This window comes from Callionymus lyra, chromosome 6, assembly GCF_982586985.1.
Source record: "Callionymus lyra chromosome 6, fCalLyr1.hap1.1, whole genome shotgun sequence".
Classification (NCBI taxonomy): domain Eukaryota; kingdom Metazoa; phylum Chordata; class Actinopteri; order Syngnathiformes; family Callionymidae; genus Callionymus; species Callionymus lyra.
The window spans coordinates 24,422,037-24,444,288 of NC_141823.1; the positions used below are offsets into that span (position 1 = coordinate 24,422,037).

At 39.2% G+C, this 22,252-nt stretch overlaps 1 protein-coding gene across 2 annotated transcripts in view; it reads right to left on the minus strand.

The window, feature by feature from the left end:
• The window catches only part of adamtsl5 (ADAMTS like 5), a 28,835-nt gene extending 6,829 nt beyond the window's left edge, over window positions 1-22,006 (minus strand). Inside the window, exons 1-10 of one of the 2 annotated variants that reach the window (XM_087794367.1) lie at window positions 21,870-22,006; window positions 21,364-21,588; window positions 12,740-12,839; window positions 9,273-9,445; window positions 8,819-8,879; window positions 8,135-8,240; window positions 7,212-7,339; window positions 4,607-4,730; window positions 1,419-1,505; window positions 832-995 (exon numbers count right to left, since the gene is read on the minus strand). In XM_087794367.1, coding sequence (XP_087650493.1) covers window positions 832-995; window positions 1,419-1,505; window positions 4,607-4,730; window positions 7,212-7,339; window positions 8,135-8,240; window positions 8,819-8,879; window positions 9,273-9,445; window positions 12,740-12,839; window positions 21,364-21,383 — 963 coding nt within the window. In that variant the 5' untranslated portion in view covers window positions 21,384-21,588; window positions 21,870-22,006. Of the gene's footprint in view, window positions 1-831; window positions 996-1,418; window positions 1,506-4,606; window positions 4,731-7,211; window positions 7,340-8,134; window positions 8,241-8,818; window positions 8,880-9,272; window positions 9,446-12,739; window positions 12,840-21,363; window positions 21,589-21,776 lie in introns of both variants that reach the window. The other variant, XM_087794366.1, reaches the window with a different exon arrangement.
• Between the last annotated feature and the right edge of the window lie 246 nt (window positions 22,007-22,252).

The following is a 22,252-nucleotide window of genomic DNA, read 5'->3' on the forward strand; positions in this document are numbered from 1 at the left end:
CTGTTTTGTTTTCATACACGCACGCAACATTATGGAACTTTCTTTTTGAATTTGAACAGAAATGCACATAAAACAGTTACAAGAAAAAAGATCTTTGTGTTTTTAATCATCACTGAAGTCTATATGTTTACCAGAAGAGTTCGCAATCATCTGCTTCTCCTCCAATTTAAAGTACATTCACGAGTGGATTTAATTACAGTGTAATGTGTTTAGGCTGAAAGAAACAAGATGCATGTTCAAAAATATAATCTAAATGGTTTAATTAAAAAAATGAAATAAAAACAAAATAATTACATGTTGTACAATGCTGTTCCAGTTTTGTCTTTTAAATGTTATTTTAGTGAGCAGTAGCTGTGGAAATGTTCTGTATATGAGAATGAATTTAATAGTGGCCCATTATGTAACAACAACCATTTCTTAATGATTTGAAACTAAAATGAATCATTAAAAAATGTGAGAAAGAAAAACTTACTTAAAAGAAAAAAGATCATATGGGCTTAATTACTCATGGGGAATATTCTAAATAAACTGTGCATTAAACAAACAAATGAAAGTCAACAATGTTATTGTTATTTAACAGCACGTATTTATATTATTATTAACATTCCAACTTAATACATGTCACACTGAAACTTCCCTCTCTGCCATTTGTCTATGAAATATGACATGTTAAAAGGATTCATCAAATATTGCCAAAAGTTGCTGAACCATTTGAACCCTTTTCCCATAATGCTTTGCAGCCAAAAGCAGTGGTCTAAACCTAAAAAGTAAAAGTGGAAGAGTCTCCAGCGTAAATGAGCTGAGGAGTAAAACCACAGGCTGAAGGTTCACCATGAGATGCAGGTCTTCCATGGTCGGCCCCGGGACCTCAAAACTCTCCCAGACGTCCGCCGAGCGCCGATACAGCAGTTTGGTCCCGGCTACGCTGTATTCGCCCGGAATGTTGATCTTCCAGTTGCCGTTGATCACGAACTGGGAACGACCGTTCTGCAGGGCTGAAGAACAAATAGATTTGATTTCACGCACAAAAAGACACACGTGAAACATCTCGCAGGTGGTCTGAGGCAGGAACGCTGCAGCCCCTCCATATAAGGCGGCTTCTCCCGCGCTCCAGAGGGATTTTCCATGACACAGAATGGAAACAAGCACCTTCACCTGGCTTGCCCCACTGGCCACATTAAGCCCTTCAGGAATCTCTTTCAAGCCATCAGTGTGTACAATTTCAGGGCACTTATTTTGGTCTCATAAACAAGTCCAGAATAGCCGGCCTTTGTTTCTATGCACGGCGGAGACTGATCTAGCAGCTTGTCTCTGCGTAGAGGAAGAACTAACAAGCAGGAATGACATGTCAGATTTATTTGGGGCCGAGGGGTTGAATGTGACAAACGCAGTGACCCACGTGGCTTCTCAGTGCTTACCCAGATAATTCCGGCTGTTATCAGTCACACGGATGTGAGTGGCTCCAGCTGGAATCATGGCAACCTCGTTGTATCCAAAAGGGCCGCCTGGAAACAGAGACTCACTTTAAATACCTCGGCGCGGGGTTGAGATTCACATTTTCACTACCTGCCGTAATTAAAGGAAAACTCTTTTTATGACCTGGAAAATGAGTGGCGATGTTGCCAAGGACGGAAATCCCTTTTAAACAACCATCATTTGTTACAAGCCCGCGGATGACAGATGAATATATCTAAACATGTCATGAGTGGAGCCGAGGGATCCAGATTAAATGTTCCAATAAACACCTGGATGTTGACAGCAACACAAAGTCAAACTTCATTTGTTTGAAAATAACAGAGTCTTGCCTTGTTCCAGAAAAAGGTCAAGGGATGTTTCTCCCCTCTCTTTGTGTAGATCTCCTTTCAGCTTTCATGTCATTTTATGCAATTATTCTTTCAAGTTTCAAGTCCATGCAAGCATGTTCAAGAGACGGTAAAATGTTTAAAACTAAATTACACGGCCTTTGCATTTCTGCTCTAAAATATTTTTGTGATTTTGTTTCCTAAAAAAACAACTTAGGGGACACGCTAGGTACTTCAACTAGTCATTCATCTTCAGCTTTAATTACTGTCTATAGTCAAGATGCAACATATTTATAAAAAGAAAACACAGTAGTTTATACAGTATATTGGATGGAAATTGAAAGTTCCAATTTAAGCATTTATTATTTTATTGAACTACGATACATCATCATGGACGTTAGCCTTTTTTTCTGTCCAAATTCCTTTTAAATTTGTCAGATGTTGACACATGTGTAAAAACAATCAAAGTACAAGAGACATTGAAAATATCTAAACCAGGAATACAGGGGTCCCTCGCTATGTCGTTGGTCACTTTGTGCAGTCTCGCACGTCATTTGTTTTGCACACAGTACTGCATATTTAAAAAATATTATAGTCAGGAACAGCAAAGCTCCTTGTAACTGTTCACTGTAACAAACAGATGGTTTATTTGAACAGCAGATAAACTTAAACACAACCACAGAACTTAATGTAGGGCAATCATTACCACAAACACTTTACTTGCCAACGAATCTCAACTCCCATGATGCCTTTATACACACGGCTCTATTTAGTGACAGCTGATTGGTCAATACAATACTGTCTTTAAGTTATACATCTGTTGCCATGACAAAATGATCTACAGCTGTTGGCTGGGCGGCAAAGCATTATGGGAACCCTATATGCAATGTTGAGTTTGAAAGTTCATGTTGTTAGAAACAATGTTTATATAAACAAGTGACCAATTAAATAGTTAAAATAAAATGATACTACATAATAAAATATGATCAATATGACTGTTGAATGTTATTTTATACGTCTTATTTAAGGCCAGGACATGTCCTTTATATATTGAATTTTAACTTTTAAAGATGAAGGTTAAATTAAAGTTAGTCTTATTATTATCACTTGAAAATATAGTGAAACCACCGCTTCAGTTATGTTCATTTTGTCATTGACCAAAAGATCACAAGGACAATAACCGTAAGTCAATCCCTGTGAACACAACAGATGTTCCACTAAAAAACAACCCTTTCACAAAACCATCTTTGTCAAAGCGTTTAAGAGACGGTGCCTCACAATCACTGAACAACTGCCTTATTTAAAAATCAAAACTCTCCATCAGGTCCGATGTTTGACTTCACAGGCGCAACAAAAGAAGAAGCAGAATTGTTCACAGTTCAGACGTGATGAAGATGTTTGGTCACGGCCTCTGAACGGCGTTTAACCTTGGTTGCTCCTGTCGACCCGCTTCAGAGGCCAACTATGCGTCCGCCGCTCTATAAGGACATTGTAGCTGGGAAATGTCACAGCCACGAGCAGAAGGGATGACACCATCTGACCCACGGGGTTTTAGCGTCACCGCCCTGACGGACTCCTCCACTCGGGAAACACAGCTGCCGGATGAGGAAAAAAGCATCTCAAGGCTTTTTCGAGACGCCCAAACAAAGCCGACCTTATCAGACTGTTTTCAGCGCGTTTCAGTGTGAGTCACAGTTCACGCTCCATCTGTGGGCTCGGCTCTGCCCACACGCCGGGGCTGCAGAGGAAGCCACTGTGAGTCTAACACCACTGGTGCTGGAGACTCTCCAGCTGTGTGTTCGTGGTGTGAGAACTCTCAGACCAGATTTCAGCAGAGGGCGACACAGGAGGTGAATGAATCTCAGACTCGACCACTGACAAAACATATTTTTGTCATTGATCAGCATCAGTGTATTTTCTGCCTCCGAGTCCACAAACAAAAACGAAAATATGAAGTATTATTTCAACACATAATAGATCCATCCATCCATCCATCCATCCATCCTCCCACCACCAGCCATTATTTTCAAAAAGTAGAAATTATAGATGTTTTGTTTTTCAATTTTTCAATTAAAATGATCTTAAAATAAATTAACTGCATTGTTTTAAAGATACACAAATCGATAATGGACAATAGATTAGGGATACTTTTAATTTAATGAAAATAATTCAATGAGAAAAACACACTTAATAGAAATGTACAGGAAATAAAATCAAGGACAATAGCAGGGTCTTCTGTATTTAATATCCTTGCACACATATGGTGATATGTTTTAACATATTATTTAGAGATGAAAGTGATTCTTTTCTAGTAGTTAAGCTTCCAAATTAAACCTAATTGTATAACACATTAGATGTGTGCAGGGTGAAGGTGTAGGCACAAACAAAACACTACCATCTGTGTTGTCAGTACACACACACACACACAAACACAAACACACACACACCAGTGGTTAATGGTCCATTACTGGAAATTAGCCATTGTTGTTTACAGCCGTGTTTTTGGCTTCAATAAATGTTCTTGGCTTTCCTCAACAAAATAATGACTGTTATTTGGAAATCCATGTTCTGTCTCTCTCGCTATAGATGGGAAGGCAGCCAAACCATGTGAGTAACTGTGAGAGCCGACAGACTTGAGATCAAGGACGTGATGACCTCTTGACTGAACTTGCATGACTAACAACACCTGAGTTAAAACTTCCCTTTTTTTTTTTGATTTCCATTTAAGTGCCGTAATCAACGCCTGTTGGAACAATTACATGATGATACGTGTGTGTGTGTGTGTGTGTGTGTGTGTATCCTACCTGCCTCTAGGCCGTTACTCTGGTAAACACTCCTGTGGTGTAGGCAGGTGTTGTTGTTTCCTCCACACACCATACAGGCGTCTTCCAGTTGCTTGGAGCCCAAGATGGAGTCACAGCCAGCTTTCTGAAAAATCATTTAATTTTATTGAATAAAAACGGAAAACTGAGAGATAATAATAATCTGTCAATAATAACAACATTGTTATTTTCTATTCATCATTTCATACACTTTATAATAGATGCTCTAATTTAACATCGTTCAGAACAGAAAAAAGGCTTTTTAGAAAAGACATAATGGACCATTTAGAAAACAGAAGGATGGTGTGATAAAAGAAAACAATGTCTCCAGGGTTAGCAACAAAACCTTCCAGAATAAACATGTAATTGAAGAACTCTTGGGGGGGTTACATAAAAACCTGGGACTCCAGCCGTGGTTAAAACCCAGTAGGTGTGGATAAAGCCTGTGGCTTTATCTTAACTTTTCCCTATCAATAAACCCTTTGTATTTACAATCCCAAAATGTCTACGCGATGATAACATTTAAGGTCAATAAATGATGCAGTATTAAAGGATTTATTTTTCATTCAACATGCTTAACTTTCGTTTAGGTGAGAAATCTGGAAAGCAGAAAAATCACTTAAATCTTCCAAAAATATGAAAATAAAAACAATATTATCACAGAATATTGATGGAATTTTTTATTTAAGCCACATTTTCCGAAGACTTTATAAAAAATGTAGTTTCTGTCCGAAATAAATGGTATTTTTTTTCGTATTATTTATTTGAGGCTCTCCTAGTTCTTTCTTTCACTCTGGTCCCTTTGTATTTTTCCCTCCATTTTAAACATTTGCTCCGAGTATACGGCGGTAAAGAGCCGCAGAGACAACAGAAGTCTCTGTAAATGTCAGAGCAAAGAGCTCCAGGATGATTTACAGCTTGTGATGACTGTTATTGTGGGACTGATTACAGTCACAGATTTGCTTCATCTCCCTGCCAACCGAACGAGAACTCTAGTTAGAGAAAGAAAGAAATTCCAGGCGCATTCTTCAAGCACTCAAAAGCATCCGAGAGTGCATGAAAGTAGATTAATAACTAGTGACGTGCAACAGTGGTCATGCAGTGAGTTCAGTGAGCTGTAAAATTTGAAATCACTTTTTTTATTTGATAAAACAAAGGAAATGTATTTGACAATTGATAATTCTACATTCTAAATGTTAACTGGGTGAGATAGTATTAATGGCCATAGCATGGAATCCACTAGTAAGATTGTATTATGTTTAGTTTACTTAAAATACTTGAGCTTTTCTCAAACATCCAAAACATAGAGATTAATGGATAAAAATATGTCTTTAGTGTTTCTCAACCTAATCTGCTTCCTGAATACTGAAAACTACAATAAATTGATTTGCACGTTGACAAAAATCCATTCATTTTCGTTTGAAAAAAACTCAAGCAGCTTAACAACGTGACTGCAGTGTAAAGACTTCAAATGACATCTCAATTAAACACGTTTGCTCCACACATGAAGTGACTTTTATTATATCCAACACTCAAGCACCATGTGACTGGAAAACAATCAAGAATGCATCATTATTAAACTACTGTGTTATTTCGTTCGTCTTCCAAAACGAATTTCTGTGATGGAGGAACATCTGCAGCAGCACCTGCTTCCTGTCTTCGCCGCTCTGACCTCCGTCTGGTCGCGTTACAATAATTTACAGCGCAAACTTGCAACTGCACACATGTGGCCTTATATTATCTAAACACACACATGCAATAATCCCGCACTTATTGTTTAAAAATAACAGTCGTGTACAACCTTCCGTTCCTCTGGCGTCTGCTGTGAATTATGGGCCGTGTGTGCAATTACTCGGCATGTGTTGCAGGACCTGAGGGACTAAAGTTTACTTCCAAACCTCCACATCTGTAATGGGGGGAGAGGAGGAGGGGGGACATGCTGGAGGTGGGAGCGGAGCAGACGGAGCTGTAACTTGATGGGGCTGTATCTTGAGGGCAGTGGATTGGATGAAGGTTCCTTTCTAGAGACCAGCATCACTCCTTTTTGGTGATTAATAGAGCTAACTTGATCCAAAAAACCCTTCAACCTGCACCTGAACTTAGTCGCGCCCGCACACACAGGAGAACACAAGTCCAGTTGTACCAGTTATTTACTGGGCAAGGACGCCCATGAGTGGGAAGTAAAGTTGAGCAGCTGGAGGCGAGACCACATGACCACGAGGGTAGAAGTAGGGAGCGCCTCAAGCCGTGCCCGACAAGTGCTATTATTCATCCAGAGCTAAAGAGCTTGTGCAAACCTCATTGAACTAATTGAATAAGTGGCGAATAAAAGAAGTGAAACGCTGTTGATGGAGCTTGAGTGTCCCGAGAGAACTCGCCTTGACAGGAATCTGCTACAGATTTACTTTATCAAAAGCACACTGTCACTGTGGGTCACCGCTTACAATGGTGAGGTATTTCTGTAATAACATTCGAGGTTGAGGAGGAAGAAGACGAGAAGAGAAAAGGCCTGATTGATTTTTGGAGAACTGGAGCGTTTTTACATGACTGTTATTAAAGCAGGAGCACGTTTTTTCGTTGTGCTTACCAGGCAGCGTCCGTTCACACACACGGCTCCGGGTTCCTTCTCGCAAGCTGTGCCGTCCAGCACGCGGCCAAAGTTGTAGTAGAAGTTATGACCCAAGGCCAGGCAGCTGAGCTCACAGGGATCAGAACCTGGCAGGGGACGGTTGAGTCCGTCAGTTGAATGTGGGAAAGTTGAAGAAATGGACTTTTTGAACATGAAATGAAGTTAATGGTCAGACAGAAAAGAGTCTCACAAACATCAAGATGGTAACTTGATAAAGCCCACACTATTCATCAGTTAAATTCAAATCAACTTTGTATGCCTGATTGGAGATGTCTGACATTCCTTCATAATCATAATTTGTTACTTTAAGTTTGCAATTTCCACTCTAATTCCACAACAAGTAAGGTTTTCCTGATTTTATTTGGTCCAAGTGTTGTTTTTCACTGTTTTGTGAATTTCAAACTGAAAAACATGTCACAGCAATATTAAAAATCATCATTTCAGAAAGGGGAGTTTTAATATATGCCTTTTTAATGCCTATATTTGCCATCATAAATTCTATTATAACACGTCTCTTCTCATTCAAGCATTCAATTTTATTTTCTCAGATATGCATAATAACCCTTTAAGAACCGATTTTGGAATGCAAATGTTGGGTTATTCACAGATAGTAGCAACATCACTAGATTATTAGCTGGTAATAGACCATTCTTGCTAAAAAGTTTTTTTTCTAGGCTTCATAAAATCTAATCAAAATAATTATTTGTCTAATAAAAAGTAATCTATAACAAGATTTTTTCTTAGCAGCGGTGATCAGAATAGTGGAATCAAAGATATAAAAAATGTTATAATATGTTTCTTTTTTTACAGTGCAATGTGAAAAAAATGGTTTTCTTTGTAGTAATGAAGGAGATGTTCATGTGCCTCCGACTAACACTGACCTCCATGAAATGTCGTCCACTTGAAGGAGCTTCCAGTCACCAGCGGCCGGTTATTGAAGGCAGCACACTGCATTTGTCGGAAGTCTTCTGACCCCGGGGGACACTCCTGCAGACATTATCATTTGTGAGGATTGAAACATCCTGTTCAGATATGACAATGAATCAGAGTAAATGTTGGGAACAGCTAGACCTTGAAAAAGTAATAACTTAACTAGATACAAATAAAGCATATCCAGACATTTATTGTGCATTAATTAATGTTTTTTAAGGAATTATATTCCCTTAACAACCTCATTTGAATGTAGAATGCTTTGCATCATCTCACCAGAGTTGTCTCACTTAATAATTTCAACGTGCAACTGGAACACACATTCTAACGCGCTAAAACAAGCTGAAACCTATCTCCACCCTCAGCCTTTAATCCACGAGGGGCACGGAGAGGCGGCCTGTCCAAACACACACACACACACACACACTCTCACAAACACACACACCGTGGCACGGCTGATACCTGACTGAATGAAATTCTAAACCTTGATGCCATAAAAAGTTTAATATGTCGTTGAAATTCCTGATCACACCCACAGAGAGCGCCAGGTTCAATGACCACACCTTCGCTGCCAGCATGAGCAAACACCAGAAGAACATTCATTGAAGGAAGATTTTTGTTTTTTTTAAACTGACCTTGGTGTTGCAGATCTTGTATTGTCTGGGATCTCCTCCACACGGTCCGCCCAGCGGGTTCCTGTCAATCACAACCACAAGGAGAATAATTAGGCTAAAATGTTTCACTTATTTACCTCCAGTTACTATAAGGGAATTAAATAATAGTGTCTTCTTTAAACTATCCATTAAAAAATTGTCCTATATTTTGTGTTAAATTGAAAAGGTAAATGTGCCAGATAAGCTGCCAATCACTTGCGATGGATCTTCCCATTTCTGTCTACATGTTTATAATAGACAAGACTCAACACAAACTTGACCTTTAAACTTTGACTCCCAAAACTCCGAAAGTGTGTTTATAAGAGCTACGAATCCTCGGGTGGGTTCAGCGAGTGTCAGACTTGTTTCCACAGAGAGCCGACGGTAAAATGAGCCGAGCGATAATTGATGAGATTCTCCCGCTGCTTCGTCCCACCTGGTTATACAGGTCCTGGTCCGCACTGATGCTCCCGACCCACAAGTGCGAGAGCACACCGACCAGCCGCTCCAGCTGGCCCAGTCATTCCTCAAGTGCAGCTGCCGGCGCACTCGGGTCAGTCTGCTGGACGCCGCTTCGCCAGAGTGAGCCCACACGGGTCTCCAGGAGGACTGGGTCGGAACAGAAGAACAAGTAGCAAAACTCAGGTTAAACACGCAGGACTTTTTTTGAGAGCATTCTTAGATCACAAGCTCACATCCTATCCCTTCATAATTCGAATCTTTCTTGACTCTCTTCGGTCTGATTTGACGTACCGCCTGTCAAAGGCTGCCGGGCAGCAAATGGCAACTGTCAGCAGGACTTAAGCTAACATGGGGAAAGTGTGCGTGCGTGAGTGCAGCAGGATTTAACTTGTGAGGAGAAAGAACAACATGTTTCACAGATCAGTTCAGGCTAAAAAAAAAGAAGAAGAAAATCATGGCCAAGAATGTTCCGGGCAATAAAGCCAATTTGAGGAGTCATCGGTGTATGAAATGGAGCTGGAGAGCCGGACACATCTCAGACAAACAAAAAAAGTGATTAGAGGATTCTCCATGACACTCCTCAAACACATTCCGCAGTTTATTCCCCGGAGGACGAGCGAAACTGGCAGCGTTCCCTCCTCTCTTCGCTGACGAACTTGTACACACACTTACACACAAGTGTATCGGCTGCCGGTGGACTGAGGACATCTGAAGACTGGAAATGTGATTGAGGACATTAAGAGATGAAACGTCTCCTTGGTTTACCACCATTTACATTGAGTCAGAGTCAAACTTGTTATTGTATGTGGCCCGCCGGATGATTCGCTTAAATCAGTGGAAATTAATTTTGATGTTGTTGAGAAGGTAAAGATCAGATATAGGTCAACAAATGTTCAAAAACTTCCAATAAGAGTTGAACTGACATCTTAGGAAGGAATAGCATGGAAGAGCAAAGATGTACAAATAATCACGATGGTTTAATTGACAATATTACAATGAGATACACACTTGTCACAGCAAGTTCAAAGGTTCCCATCACTGTTTATCCAGTTATATCCGACTTAAAAAAAACATGTGCAAAATAAAGTAAAAATGATTGAAAGATACTTTATTGTAAAATATTTAGCGAGCTGATTAGAATCCATGTATCACAGGGACATACAAAAAACACAAGTACTTTCATCACATACTTAACTGAGCCGCACACACACACACACACACACACACACACACACACACACACACACACACACACACACACACACACACACACACACACACACACACACACACACACACACACACACACACACACACACACACACACACACACACACACACACAGCTGCAATTGACCTTTGCTTTGAATTCCCATCATATCTGATGGACTAGGTCACCTCAGGATCCCCTCATTAGTGTGAGCCGTCCGTCAACTTAGCGTTGATAACAGTTGGAGTCGACGTGACCAGCCGTTCTACAGGAATGAAAATGACTTTTGACCTTCCAAGTAAACCCTTCCGCTTTACATTAGCAGAAATATTTTGGAATTTAAAGGCAACATGTGATGTACTGTAAGAATGTAAGCATATAGGTAACAAGATAATAAACGTCTTCAATGAAAATATGAATTGTTAAAAAGAATAACTGGACCAGGATGACATACACAGATACTAATGAGAATTCCATTATAAAACGTTGTTAAGCAACAAGGGAGCCAAGAATAAAATTCTCAATCATAATACTAAATTGGTTGTATAGCCTTTAAAAATAACTGATCTGTGATGGTTTCTGTTATTGGAGACGTGCAGACGTGACTCACCTTTACTGCTCTTGTATATAAAATATTATTACTCTCATTAAATGAAAGGATTCCCTGATTCAACATAATGTCAATAGGTTCTCTGAAAGATAATTATATTATAGCTCATATTAACACCAGAAAAAATGTTCTACTACACAAGGTATGAGTGTTTTTTTTAAAGAATATAGTCGTAATCAACTTTTGCATTTGGTTGAAAGTGAAGCGATGGAAAGAAAAAAAACTTTTAAGCAGATTTAATGGGAATTGTTGAACAGTGGGAAACTCAACAATCTATTCAACATACATGAAGACGTTGAACCGCAGCTATCACATTATTGTTTATAATATAAGGAATATTAATCATAATGAAACATGGAAAAGAATACATGAGAACAACAAAAACATGTCTGCTTACAAAAAGCAAAAGTTTGAATGTGAAATTTCACAGCAGCAGGAATAAGACTAATGATAAAGTGTGAGGCTGCTGCAGGAAAAAAAAAACACAATATGAAATAAGAATATAGTTAAATAAAAAGGTTATGAGCACTGGAAATGTGTTTACCAGTCTTTTAGAATCATCTCTTTAATGTAAGAATGTATGCAACAGCTACGTAGCAACATTAGCATTGGTTGTTAGCCTCGATTGATATTTATTTTCTGGTGAAAACAAATGAAAACTTTCATCACAACTGGTGTGTTTATGTTCAACATTTCACACCGACTTTTTAAAAAGTCAGCTGGAAGTGTTTCCATCAGCCACTGGCAGATACGTCTCAAGTGTGTCGAGTCAACACTACATTCTTGGGCTTGATGTCGTGAGTCCTATCTCGTGTCTGGATACACCGTGGGCCCTCGGAGACGAGGGGGGCGGAGGGGGTGGTCGTCTCCGTGGCGACAGGGCAAACGGTGATGAAAGATAGACGCCGCGGCAATCACGGAGAACACTTCCGAGACAAAATAAACCCCGAAGATAAACACGCTACAAAAACAATCTAATCAACTCCCCGCAGGACCCGTCGACCCGCTCGCGTCTGAAGCCGCTTTATTATCCAAATAATCTCCATTTTACTCTGTCAAAGCAAAGACGCAGGAGATTTTCTCCACAAATTAGCTCAATTACAATCAATTAACTCCGTCAGACGGATCACGAAGGTGAAAAATTAGAAACAGCCTGAGGTTACAAGTGGGGAAAAATCAAATAACGGACAGATATTTATTTATGTTTCCACATTAGGGCAATAAAAGTAGATTTGAATGGAGATGGAATCCGTGGTTTTTATTTAATTGCTCAGTTTAGTTGGATGAAGCAATCAAAACACATAGTTGTGTTAAAGCAGAGAAAAAGCAAGATTTTGTGACTTTAAAGTTGAATTTATTAGATAAATATTGATTTGGAAACATTAGTTCATTGAATAAATGTATTGCTGAGGTGTTTCGATTGATTTTTTTAATTATTTGTTCAGTAATACAAGTTATCTTTTTCTCAATATTGACTTTTTATCAGAGTGAAAACAGGACCAACATCTATATTTAAGGAAAAACTTGAGGCACTTCATGATCAGAATCACACATCATGATCAATGTCTGAAACTTCACTGTGACACGGTGATGCTGAGGATCACCGTCGGTGAGTTACTTACTCTCTGCGACGAAGAGGAGGAGGAGGACGAGGAGGAGGTGCAGCAGGCCGGGGCGAGCAGCAGCAGGATGAAGGTCAGAGTCTGGCACAGAGAGAACTTCCTGTTCGCACAAAATAAACACAATAATTACTGTTCATTTAACGCTTATGAGAAGACTTGATTGACAGCTCATTAGATCTACAAATAATCACAGACGGTCATGTCAAGCTCGGGACCAAAGGTCCGGATCATTATTCCACCGGAATTTTCGCACAATTATGATCGTATTACTCTGAAATAGATCAAATGACGTCATCTACCTCAATCAACTATAAATACGCTTTATTATGGTCTTTTAATATTATTTTTGTCTGTTTGCAGATTGAAAAAAAGGACAAGAAAGTTATATTATAACAAGCAGGAGAAATATAACTTCAATGTGTCAACGATGGAAGTATCAACTAATGTTGTTGATGCTTCTTATCTCACATTATGCCAAGATATTTGTTTTATTATTATTTATTATTTTATTATTATTAATTTTACTTTCAGAGCATCAGCTTTGAACAAACTGTTTGAACTTTTTACAGTTTATTTCTCCCTAAAAAAATCTCCTCCGGCATTAAGATAAATTCACAGATTTGTTTAAGAGATTAATGTTCATGTTGAGCTATAAATATGCCAGGTTAGATAAGGAGCAGACATGATTGATGTCAACAATCGTACAGAGAATACCTAGAGAGTAAAAAAGGAGTAAAACACATATTGAAGGAAAGGAATTCAATGGGGAAGTTAAAAGAAAAACACAGCAATAATTAAGATAAAGTAAGTCTCAAAGAATTAAACATCACACTCGTACTTCCAGTCATAGACAGTTTGGTAAATACACAATTTTATTGAGTTGGTTCATCCAGGTGTATAAAGTTGAGCTGACCATTCTTTCAACAGAAGTAGATGAAGTGACAGACTGCCATGAGAAGCAGGAGGAACTGAAGACCTGTGCTCATAACAAAAGTGAAGCCGTGACTTAAACCTGAAGCGATGTTGATCTTCTTGAGTCATCGACTCATCAAAGTTTAAGTGGAAGTTCTCAGAAGTGACACCGATTCCCGGAAAAACCCACATCCCTCTCTGACAGACGGAGACTTTACTCATGACTTTATAGGTCCGTCTAGATGGACTCACTCCTCTGATGCACACATCTGTCCCTGGAGTGTCGACACGACACACACACACACACACTTTCTGGAGCTGGCCCAAGTCAGTAGTCATCCATCCAATTAAACGATACACATCTCCCACACGGTCCGGTGAGCAGCCTGGCCCTCTAAACAGCCCGCTTCCTCTTTGGCAACACTCGGGAAGTGATTTGTGAAGAAGGTCGTCTTGACCAAAACAGACGGAGGGAGATAAGAAAGAAGGGAGTGACTGCTGTGAAGGTATTTTGATCGAGTCCCGTTTAAAACGTGAGCTGCTTTCACGTGGATACCAGTTTTATCTCAATATATTCTGTGCATCAAGAGAGACAGCACATGAGATCACAACCAGACTGACATGGTCTTGTTTTGTTGAAAGTCATGACACACCCGAGCCCAAGAGACTTGCTACTGGGCCAGACTAGGTGGTCCATCTTTAAGGAAGTGCATATCTATGAGGTCATTCCAGGGAAACTGGTTAATTTGTTTCCAGCCTATTTCATCAAATCTCAATTTATAAAAAGTGTTCAAATGACATAATTCATGTTTTTTGTAAGTACAATTGGACACTATTAAGCCATTATCACCAAGATCGTGGAAAATTCCCCAATGTTGAGAAAGTTCCAACTGACATAAGAATTCAGATGTATCTGAAATCTTCTTGTATAATAAAATTCTCTAATCGTGGCTTCAATACAAGATGGACGTAATAGACGAGCACCATGGAGGTGTTTGGATATTTTTAAGTGTCTTTTTTGATGGAGATGAACACCAAGACAACTGAGATTTATAATTCAATGGACATACATTTTTGTCTAGAACTCTAAAAAGGACTATATTACTCTAAAACCAATAATCCCAACTCTTAGTCCACATGAGAGTGAGTAGAAAATAAGTGAAATTTTAATTTTGGTTGAACGAACCGCAGATTATACCAAAGAAAATCCTGCGGTAGCCAAGTAGGCAATTTCCCACCAAAAAATGACCATATTCTAATGTATTTGCTGGTTTTTTTTTACTTTTAACATATCGTTAAAAAAGCTAGCAAACGACTGTGCTACCCCCAGACATTCAAAGGTGAATTTAACACTTTGTATCTTTGTATATTTTAAAGATTAGCATCTATAGTAATAGTATCAAGTAATTCTCTATTTCAATCACAAACCAAACCATTTTTATAACAGGAAACATTTGTTTCCAAATATATATATATATTTTTTGAATTATAATATTTACAGATATTTTTGCCTGAGGATGAAAAATATTTTCTGCAGATTGTATCCATCTCAGATTAATAGATTCATTTAAATGTATTGAAAATGTTTTTTTTAAAGAAGAAAAAGCCATGGTTTTGTAGAACTGCCCTACTTCAGTTATGTTGCAATGGATGCTCGCCTGGTAACCATCAATATGTATCAACTCTTCCAATATATGTAGCGGGTGAAGAGCTGATTATCCAGCTCTCAAGAAAAGAAAGAAAAAACTTCAAGTTTTGTATCTTTCAAAGCGTCAAAGCCTTCTTAAAAAGTCACCATAATTGCCAGATAATTGTCTCATAGAAATAAAACTGTAGACCATTTGTCTTTTAATTCATTCTTCTTTTGGCCTGCATCAAAATATATTTAAAGTTTTGTTTAATTGATTAATTGAACAAGAACACTTTAATGGCTGGATTATAAAGTTACTAAATTACATTATTGACAAGGACTCGTGGCTGTCAAGCATAGAAGGAAGAGGCTCAGTTTGACTTGCCACGGATCAGATTAAAGTACTAACAAATGGAGCCAATAGGAAACATCCACTCTGGGATGATTCCACAGACAGAAGTAATCCACTTAATTTCAAGTATTTATCTAGAAGATGAAGTCGTTTTCCAGAGTTTTGCTTGACCTTTGCTTTCTGTCAGTGAGCATGAAAAGAGAGCAGTTCTGGTCACTGACTGATTGGCCCCCTCACCACAGGGGCCCTTCCAGAGGTGACAGGGGTCGGCCCGCCTCCCCGCCTCTCGTTAAGCCTATATAGCAGCACATGAGTGAATGGCTTCGAGACATTGGGAGGGAAAGACTTTTAGAAAAAAAAAACTTGTTTATTGTAGCTGCAGTCATTTAACAAAAGCAACACCTAACTTCACTTTGAAGGGTCGTCATTTCCTAAAAGCCTTAAACTGTTCCACTTGGCTTCAGGCAGGAAAACATCAGGAGAAACCGCGGGAACACTTATGAGATATTCAGCCATCACAGAGGCAGCTTCTCTTTCAAGTATCGTGGGCGGCAACTGCACTAGGAAGTGACTTGTGATCTAAATATAATGATGTTTACAATGTTTAAGGAGAATTGATGCTGGTTGTGCTGCTTGTATGGAAATGTGAAAGGTGATAAGATAGTATAGTAAGATCACATGATTGCATTGCTACTGAGAGAGCGACAATTTAGGAGAAATAAATCCTTGTCAATCCCTTCAATGGGTCGGTTAAAATGATCGGACGATGTTTTAGAGTTAAAGGTGACAGTTTAAGACAGTGGTCCCCAACTGACCAGTACCAGTCTGTTAGGCATTTGTTGCCAGGACTCACAGAAACAAAAATTAAATCATATAATTTCTGTTCCACCAGTTATTACTTTCTCAAAGATGTTTTTGTTTCTTCCGAAGTAACATTATCCTGCCACTCTTGACAGGTTTACTCAAAAACTGAAAACTGTGGTGCAAAAAAGGTTGGGGACCCATGGTTGTAAGAAATGTATCCGATCATGATCATGATAAAGTTATTGTCTGATGTTTCAAGTGTCAAATCATTTTGGCAAATTGTTAGTTATAGAATTTGCTGACCAAAAATATAATTTATTTTTTAAACATCAATTAATGCAGAACTTTCACGTAATTTGCCCGATATATTTTTTTCTGGGAAAAAAAATGTTCAATGGTTCTATGGTTTTTCTTTCACTGTATAGTACAGTAATTATTTACAGAATATATTGAGTCATATGTGCAAACACTGTATTTAGCTGATAGATTGGGCCAGCAGTTAAAAAGATAAAAAAGTTTCCTAAATTATTATTATATTATAAAAAAATATATAGCTTCAATTAGTCTCTACAATATGTATGCGTCGGGAAAGTCAAAATAGGTCTAAAGTAGGATTCAGTCAGGATCTGATAATCCCGTCTTTCTTCGCAGCGAAAAGTGGCTTCTCCGGAGGTTGAACTCACAAACCTTGAGATCGACACACCCTGACAGTCACGCACGCACCTTGCACAAATAAACAACCCTCCACGTTGTTATCACGCAATTACATTGCGGCTATTAAGGGACTGCAGTCTGGAAAAAACTGCATGTGAGAATGTGACCTTTGACCCCAAAATAGGTGTGAGTCACATCCAGGCTGGAAACACCTGACGGCGTACTAGGATTTTGGACTTAAGCGTTTCTGCATGGTGACCCTCAGACGTCCTTTTTTACAACAACCATTGAACCCGCTGGGCTTGGAAAAGCAAAGCTGTTGTGCCAAATAGGGGCAGGTCTCGACCTTTGAACCCGCTCATTGAGACTCGTCTTTGACCCGCCCAGGGTTGTGGACGGCTCGCTGGAGGGTCCGATGGTTATATGGAACACAGGGCTGAATCATTTCACACAAGCTCTCACAGATGTTGACGATCAGATCTGCGGCTCGACTCTGACCCCTCCATCCGTGGCGGGGTTGAATGCGGGGAACACAATCGACCCCGGACTCTTTCATGAGCGTCTTTGAGCACTTGTTCGAAGATTCTTTGTTGAGCTGCAGCTGCTTCACTTCGATGACAAAGTGCATCACTCGCCCTGAAAACAACGTTTTAACCAACCAGAGACACATTATGTTGGATTTTCACTGTTGCCATACTGTCTAGACTGTTGCTCAACTCCAGTCCCTCCACTTTGTTTTGCTTCACATCGCTTCACTTCTCTCCGCGACAGCGAGGACAAACTTTGTGCGACGTCATACCTCAGGGATTATGAGATTATCCTTCCACAGCCACTTTGAATGAAGCCAAGCCTCTCAGGTCCTCTCGCAAGATGTTGCCGAGATGAACACGAGTGATACTGGGACTGTTCCCAGCTTCAAAGGCTTTCCTTATTTCAACCTCCGCTGACGGGATCATTCTCAGGACATGTCAACATGGATCTAGTTAGTTAGAGATGATGACATTTTTTGGATGAAATCTTTTAGAAGCTGCAGCCAAACCCCATTCCCGGTTACAAACCGCTAAACTGATGATGACCCGGGTGACTGACTTCAACGACGCTCTTTGTCCCAAAGCATGTATTTTTCAAACTTAGATCCTCAAATCAGATTCCCTTTCAATGAACATGTGGCCTTAACTGAGAAGAAAATTAAATCTGTGTTGAATAAGAAATAAAATACAGCTTGTCCCCCCCAAAGAATTTCCCTAATGATTTGTTTGGTCTTTCTGCATCATGCATCATTTAAGTTACCCTAAACAGAATAGGTATTGTCTGTAATAAAGTGGACCCAGACTTGGGGAAAATAAATTTAAATGTCTTAAAAATTGCCATTTTTTAGTTTAAGTTTTGTAAAATAAAACATTTCATGTCCTTATTTAATTATAATTCCTCCTAACCTAGTTGTCACTTTATTATAAAAATCTAAAACCATGAAAGAAACCGGGACACTTTGGTAGTAAAGAAAGTAAAGTGGAAAACAGAAATAACGTCCACCATGAATGCCAATGAGGAACCCTAGGCTGTGGCCACTCCTAAGTAATCTCCTCTAAATCTCCTCTGGAAACCTGAAAACTGTGGTGCAAAAAAGGTTGGGGACCCATGGTTGAAGAAAAGTATCCGATCATGATTATGATAAAGTTATTGACTAATGTTTCAAGTGTCAAATCATTTTGGAAAATTGTTAGTTATAGAATTGACTGACTAAAATATATATATTTTTTTTAAACACCAATAATTGTAGAACTTTCACGTAATTTGCCTGATATACTTTTTTCTGGGAAAAAAATGTTCAATAATTCTTTGGTTTTTCTTTCACTGTATAGTACAGTAGTTATTTACAGAATATATTGAGTAATTTTTTTTTTTTTTACAAACTGTTTCCGTAGTTGTTCCTGTTGGATAAGTGCAAGATACTAAAACATTTCATGTCCGTATTTAATTATAATTCCTCCTAACCTAGTTGTCGCTTTATTATAAACATCTAAAACGATGAAAGAAATCGGGACACTTTGGTTGTAGAGAAAGTAAAGTGGAAAACAGAAATAATGTCCACCATGAATGCCAATGAGGAACCCTAGGCTGTGGCCACTCCTAAGTAATCTCCTCTAAATCTCCTCTGGAAACTCGGAGGCGTTCCCAAGTCAACTGTGAGACATAATCCCTCCAATGGGTCTTTTGTTTGTATCTAGGTGGTCATAACAAGGAAACCACAAAAGACAGACATCCATGAGACATTCTGACAAGATCCCAGAGCCCACTCAAATGGTTCTACTCAGAGCTTTTTCTAGATGACCAAGCTTTTCTGCATACTATTAAGGATGCATCCATCAATCAAACCACCTCAAGCGCCATCCGTCCACTTGTGAACAAGACCCTGTAATACTTGACTTCCTTCACCAATAACTCATCGAATCGACCTGGCATTTCATGCACCCCTGCGCCATTTAAGATAGTGGGTGTTTACACAAGTGTAGAAGTAATTGGAAACTACATTGCCAAATGGACAGTGCTAGTTAGCATTAGCGTCAACGTTTACAAGCAGCAACTCTAAAATGTCTTAATCGTGATCTCTACGCATTATCCGTTATGAGGGTCTCAGGACCAGCCACCTTTCCTCCAGGTCCAAACCCAAAATAGGTAACTAGGTTAATCAAGTTATATCACACACTTCAAAGTATATGTGCAACACTATTTGTAATCCCAAAGTAGAAGGACAAAAAGAAGACGAATGTCTCCTTTAGGTTCATCACCATCATATTGTCAAAAGTAGATTCAAAACAAAAGATTCTGGACTCGATGAAACTGTTAACCAAACCATAGAGTATGTAACAAAGCTGTCAGAGGCTATGTTCCAGCCGTCAGTCAGATTTACAGCCGTCAAGAGTGAGGGATGGATAAATCCACACCAAAAGAACTTAAGGAAGCCAAGTATTCTCCATAAAAGCTTTTGAAATACTAGTTGACGTGTATAAAAATATCAACTCTGCGGTTACTTAACCAGATATCAGCAAATCCATGAGTTACTTTTTCGGATGAAAACGAAGTTGTGATCAAACCTACGGAGAGAAACATCAGCGGAGCATCATTGCCAACACCTTCAAGCTGTGAATCAAACAGATGTGTTTGCATCTGGAGCCCATCATGGGGCGTCCCTCCCCGTTAAGCTCGGCAACAACTGCGACAAATTAAGTCCGGACGAGAGATCTTTGCTTCAGCGTTACATTGGGTCTGACGTGTAGAGGGGAAATATGTCAGCTATGAAATATCCAACGTGGATCAGTTGTGACTTTCAGTGCATTAAAACAAGTTCCTCAAAAGCTGTGGTTTCTCTACCGTGTTCCCAGTTCACAACCACAGGGAGAAAAATTCCTCCCTGCAGGGAACAGTGACATCATCACCTGTAAATTACAGTCCTGGTTTTGAAGCTATATGCCCAGTGTTCCATGGTAAGTAGATTAAATCTGTTCACGGTGCTGGTGGCTCATTCCCAAACATTCTTCCTAAAGTAGACAGAAAGGTGCCCTGAGCCAAACTTCCTGACATCTGACAAATACCCTTGCACACTTCCTTTGACACTTTAAACTCGGGGCATAAATGTACTTTAAATGAAGGCTCAAATGAAGACCAGAAAGATACTTTATTGCCTCCAGAATTTACGACTCTTGGAGCAAAGAACTCAACTTTCAGCAGCCATTCAAGTGTGTTTGCTCTTGCAGGGATGAAAGTGGATCAAATACGAGTCGTGTATTTATAGATGCTGACATTCAACAGATAAAGAACGAGTCTCTGAATGGATGGAGTGCACAGCCAACAGTTGCACTATCACAGCAGTAGCTACATGTTCAGCTGCTGCCACTTTCTCGAGGTTCAAAAGTCAACTTTTTTTTTTTTTACAGACATATATATCATGTCTGTCAAGTCACTGGGACTGTCTGCCCTTAAAGATGGTAAATATTAACTTACATTCGTATCTCACAGGCAGCAGGCTTTAACTTGATACTTGAAAGTTAAGTTGTGGATCGTGTTATTTATTGATTAATCAAATTGAATTATTGATTATTTTTTAATAAAGTTAAGAAGTACATTTCATAAACAAGACATTAAAGAACATACTTGGTGAGATAAAAAGAACAAACTAACAGTGACTTATACTCTCTTTATTTTAGAAGAAACACGTCATTTTTATGACTTTAACTCAAACTTGCTGCAGGATTTGATCGGAAAGACTCTTACCTGTCCAGTAGCGAGGACATAGTAGATCCTGGCTGCTGTCAGCGCGGTGTTACATTCACGGTCAGGTGCGGCGCTGCTGCTGCTCTATCGAGGCGAGGATCTCCGCGGCTCAGATGCGCGCTCCATCCCCGGAGCAGGTCCAGACTCACGGCTCTCGGACAAAAAAACATCCATAGAAGCTTCCCTTCTCCTCGTGGGATACTTTTCTTCGCTTTGTAATTTGTTCTTTGGGTGCAAATGAAGAAGTTATTGAGAAGAGCGCTTTTAAATCCCACTCCCTGTCAGTGTCTTAAACACATCACGTCAATTGAGATATAAATAACAAAAACAGCTTCACCAGTGATAAATTACAAAACAAAACAAATGATCGACTAAAATCTAAATCTTCTCATTGTAAACAAGTTCAATTTTACCATTGATAAAGTCCTTTTTTCAGTGATAAAGTCCACTTCAGTCCACTTTTCTTTTTTTTACATTCCTCAGTTTCAAAAGTTAAAAAAAAGTACCAGAAAAAGTCCAACTGAAGCTCAGACAGCCGGTGTTTAGTTTGCAAAGAAGTTTCCCTCCGTCTCCTCGACGTAGAGGAGCAGCATGGTGTGTCTGTGTGTCCGGTATCTGCCTCCACCTGAGCAGCAGTCAGACCGTGAACGCACCGCTTCCGTCCAATCAGAGATCAACTATCTAAAGGGGGCGTGGCTGTGCCCTACTATTGAAAAAATAAGTTGTGTTTACATTTGATTGCTATGGAAACGTAATAAAATAAATAAATAAAACATGTGTCAATAAGAGTGCTATCAAAGTAACAAATTAATATTGAGATAAGATAAAGATAAAATAAGTTTTTAATAAAATACAAAACTGTGACTCCATTTCTTTTCAATATGATTCA